General features: G+C 62.3%; 1 protein-coding gene across 1 annotated transcript; it reads left to right on the forward strand.

Annotated features, from left to right (window-relative positions):
• Positions 1–1615: 1615 nt before the first annotated feature.
• Positions 1616–2413, forward strand: LOC115916653 (potassium voltage-gated channel subfamily A member 7-like; the record flags this gene model as incomplete). Its single annotated transcript, XM_030970366.1, has 1 exon — positions 1616–2413. A coding segment is annotated over one exon (798 nt), but the record flags the coding sequence as incomplete, so codon positions are not given.
• Positions 2414–4522: the final 2109 nt, after the last annotated feature.

Genomic DNA, 4522 nt, shown 5'->3' on the forward strand with positions numbered 1-4522 from the left:
CGCTACCTTCATCCTTCTCATCTTCATCCTCACCATCCTCGCCCTTTTCTTTCTTTTCTTCCTCCTCCTCTTCCTCCTGGGCCCTGGCCATGGGGTCTGGGTGGTCTGGGTGGTCCCCAGCCCTGTTTAACTCATTTTGGGGGGGTGTCTCCAGCCCCATTGAGGTGGGGAAGCTCAGTCTGGGGGTCTGGGTGGTCTCTAAACTCGTTCACCCCATTTTGGGGGTCTCCAACCCCTGTTAACCCCCTCTGGGTCGGGGATCTGGGGGTCTGGGTGGTCTCCAACCCCATTAACCCATTTTGGGGGTCTCCAACCCCCGTTAACCCACAATGGGGGTGAATTTGGGGGTCTGCGTGGTCTCCAACCCCATTAACCCATACTGGGGGTCTCCAACCCCATTAACCCATATTGGGTGGTGGATCTGAGACTCTGGGTGGTCTCCAACCCCTGTTAACCCATTTTGGTGGTCTCCAACCCCATTAACCCATTTTGGGGGTCTCCAACCCCCGTTAACCCCCTCTGGGTGGGGGATCTGGTGGATCTGGGGGTCTGAGTGGTGGATCTGAGGGTCTGGGTGGTCTCCAACCCCATTAACCCATTCTGGGTGGTGGATCTGGGGGTCTGGGTGGTCTCCAACCCCTGTTAACCCATTGTGGTGGTCTCCAACCCCCATTAACCCTCTCTGGGTGGTCTCCAACCCCCATTGACCCATATTGAGTGGTGGATATGTGGGTCTGGGTGGTGGATCTGGGGGTCTGGGTGGTGGATCTGAGGGTCTGGATGGTGGATCTGAGGGTCTGGGGGGTGGATCTGGGGGTCTGGATGGTGGATCTGGGGGTCTGGGTGGTCTCCAACCCCATTAACCCATTTTGGGGGGTCTCCAACCCCCATTAACCCATATTGGGTGGTGGATCTGAGACTCTGGGTGGTCTCCAACCCCATTAACCCATACTGGATGGTGGATCTGAGGGTCTGGATGGTGGATCTGGGGGTCTGGATGGTGGATCTGGGGGTCTGGGTGGTGGATATGAGGGTCTGGGTGGTGGATCTGGGGGTCTGGGGGGTGGATCTGGGGGTCTGGGTGGTCTCCAACCCCCATTAACCCATTTTGGGTGGTGGATCTGAGGGTCTGGGTGGTGGATCTGGGGGTCTGGGTGGTGGATCTGGGGGTCTGGATGGTGGATCTGAGGGTCTGGGGGTGGATCTGGGGGTCTGGATGGTGGATCTGAGGGTCTGGGGTGTCTCCAAGCCCCATTAACCCATATTGGGTGGTGGGTCTGGGGGTCTGGGGGTGGATCTGAGGGTCTGGGGGGTCTCCAACCCCATTAACCCATATTGGGTGGTGGGTCTGAGGGTCTGGGGGGTGGATCTGGGGGTCTGGGTGGTCTCCAACCCCATTAACCCATTTTGGGTGGTGGATCTGAGGGTCTGGGGGGGTGGATCTGGGGGTCTGGATGGTGGATCTGGGGGTCTGGATGGTGGATCTCAGGTGTTTCCCCCACACCCCCTCACCGCCCACCTCTCTCCTCTCTCCCCACAGCCCCCCTCGCCCACCCCCACCACCCCCACCACCACCAACACCACCAGCAGCAGCACCCCCCCCACGCCCCCTCCCCACCGCTCCGGCCTGACCGACCCTTTCTTCCTGGTGGAAACCATCTGCATCTGCTGGTTCTCCCTGGAGCTCCTGGTGCGCCTGGTGGCCAGCCCCAGCAAGGCGGCCTTCTTCCGCAGCGCCATGAACCTCATCGACCTGGCGGCCATCGCGCCCTACTTCATCGCGCTGGGCACGGAGCTGGCGCGGCAGCGCGGCATCGGCCAGCCCGCCATGTCGCTGGCCGTGCTCCGCGTCATCCGCCTGGTGCGCGTCTTCCGCGTCTTCAAACTGTCCCGCCACTCCACGGGCCTGCAGATCCTCGGGCAGACCCTCAAGGCCAGCATGAGGGAGCTGGGCCTGCTCATCTTCTTCCTCCTCATCGGCGTGGTGCTCTTCTCCAGCGCCGTGTACTTCGCCGAGGCCGAGGAGGCCGCCACGGCCTTCACGTCCATCCCGCAGGCCTTCTGGTGGGCGGTGGTCACCATGACCACGGTGGGCTACGGGGACATGGCGCCGGTGACGGTGGGCGGCAAGCTGGTGGGCTCGCTGTGCGCCATCGCCGGCGTGCTCACCATCTCGCTGCCCGTGCCCGTCATCGTCTCCAACTTCTCCTACTTCTACCGCCGCGAGCTCCGGGGCGAGGAGGGCGGGCAGGTGGTGCCCGCCTCGCCCTGCCCCCACCACCCCGAGACCCCCGGGGACGCCCCCGAGAGCCCCAAGGCGGGCGGGGGGCGCGGGGAGGGCTGGGGGGTGGATGGGGAGGCGGGGGGAGGGGAGAAAGGGTGGGGAGGGGGGAGGCTGGTGACTGAGGTGTGAGGGGGGGGAGGGTGGGGTGGGGGGGTGGGATGGACTGGGAGGGACTGGGATGGACTGGAATGAACTGGAGTGCACCTGGATGGACTGGGAGTGCACCTGGATGGACTGGGATGGACTGGGAGTGCACCTGGATGGACTGGGAGTGCACCTGGATGGACTGGGATGCACCTGGATGGACTGGAATGAACTGGAGTGCACCTGGATGGACTGAAAATGCACCTGGATGGACTGCAATGAACTGGGAGTGCACTGGGATGGGCTGGGATGGACTGGGATGGACTGGGATGGACGGGGAGTGCACCTGGATGGACTGGGAGTGCACCTGGATGGACTGGGATGGACTGGGAGTGCACCTGGATGAACTGGAGTGCACCTGGATGGACTGAAAATGCACCTGGATGGGCTGGAATGGACTGGAGTGCACCTGGATGGACTGGGGTGCACTGGGAGTGCACCTGGATGGACTGGGAGTGCACCTGGATGGACTGGGATGCACTGGGATGGACTGGAGTGCACCTGGATGGACTGGGAGTGCACCTGGATGGACTGGAATGAACTGGGATGCACTGGGAGTGCACCTGGATGGACTGCAATGAACTGGGAGTGCACTGGGATGGGCTGGGATGGACTGGGATGGACTGGGATGGACGGGGAGTGCACCTGGATGGACTGGGATGGGCTGGAATGGACTGGAGTGCACCTGGATGGACTGGAATGAACTGGGAGTGCACCTGGATGGACTGGGATGCACTGGGAGTGCACCTGGATGAACTGGGAGTGCACTGGGATGGGCTGGAGTGCACTGGAAGGGCACTGGGATGCACTGGGAGTGCACCTGGATGGACTGGAATGAACTGGGAGTGCACTGGGATGGACTGGAGTGCACTGGAAGGGCACTGGGATGCACTGGGAGTGCACCTGGATGGACTGGGAGGACACCTGGATAGACTGGAATGAACTGGACTGAACTGGGATGGATTGGAGTGCGCCAGGATGGACTGGGGTGCACTGGGATGGACTGGAATGAACTGGGATGGATGGGGAGTGCACCTGGATGGACTGCAATGAACTGGGAGTGCACTGGGATGGGCTGGGATGGACTGGGATGGACGGGGAGTGCACCTGGATGGACTGGGATGGACTGGAATGAACTGGGGTGGACGGGGAGTGCACCTGGATGGACTGGAATGAACTGGGATGCACTGGGAGTGCACCTGGATGGACTGGGGTGCACTGGGAGTGCACCTGGATGGACTGGGATGCACTGGGAGTGCACTGGGGTGCACTGGGAGTGCACCTGGATGGACTGGGAGGACACCTGGATAGACTGGAATGAACTGGGAGTGCACTGGGATGCACTGGGAGTGCACCTGGATGGACTGGGAGGACACCTGGATAGACTGGAATGAACTGGACTGAACTGGGATGGATTGGAGTGCACTGGGAGTGCAACTGGGTGAACTGGGACGGACTGGAGCGCACCTGGATGAACTGGGAGGCGCTGGGAGCGCACCAGAACAAACTGGGGGACACTGGGATGAACTGGGATGGACTGGAGTGCACCTGGGTGGACCCAAAGTGCACCCGGGATGGACTGGAATGAATGAGAATGAACTGGGATGAACTGGGATGAACTGGGGTGAACAAAACCAAACGTGGGGGGGGGCACGAGAGCTCCCAAGGGGACACCGAGGCCGCCGAGGCCATGTCGTGACAGCGAGGCCATTTCGTGACACCGGGCAATAAAGGGGACACTCAGTGACGCAGTGGGGTCACGGGGGGGTCCCAGTGCCCCCCAAACCCCTCCCAGTCCCTCCCAGTCCCTCCCAGTTCCCTCCCAGTTCCCCCCCACCCTCGGAGGACCCACTCCGCCCTCCACCGCCAGGGGGCGCCGCGGTGCCGCTCACCCACCGGAAGCGGCGGCGTAGCAGGACCGGAAGTCGCCTCGCAGGCGCAAAAAAGGGCGTGGCTTGTCCAGTAAAGAGGCGTGGTCTCAATGGAGTGGGCGTGGCTAAAGCTGAAGGGGGCGTGGTTTTGCAAGGACAAAAAGGGCGGGAATGACCCAACAAAGGGGCGGGGCTGTGGGGCGGAAGTGACGTCACACAGGCA

This window comes from Camarhynchus parvulus, unplaced genomic scaffold (assembly GCF_901933205.1).
Source record: "Camarhynchus parvulus unplaced genomic scaffold, STF_HiC, whole genome shotgun sequence".
Lineage (NCBI taxonomy): Eukaryota > Metazoa > Chordata > Aves > Passeriformes > Thraupidae > Camarhynchus > Camarhynchus parvulus.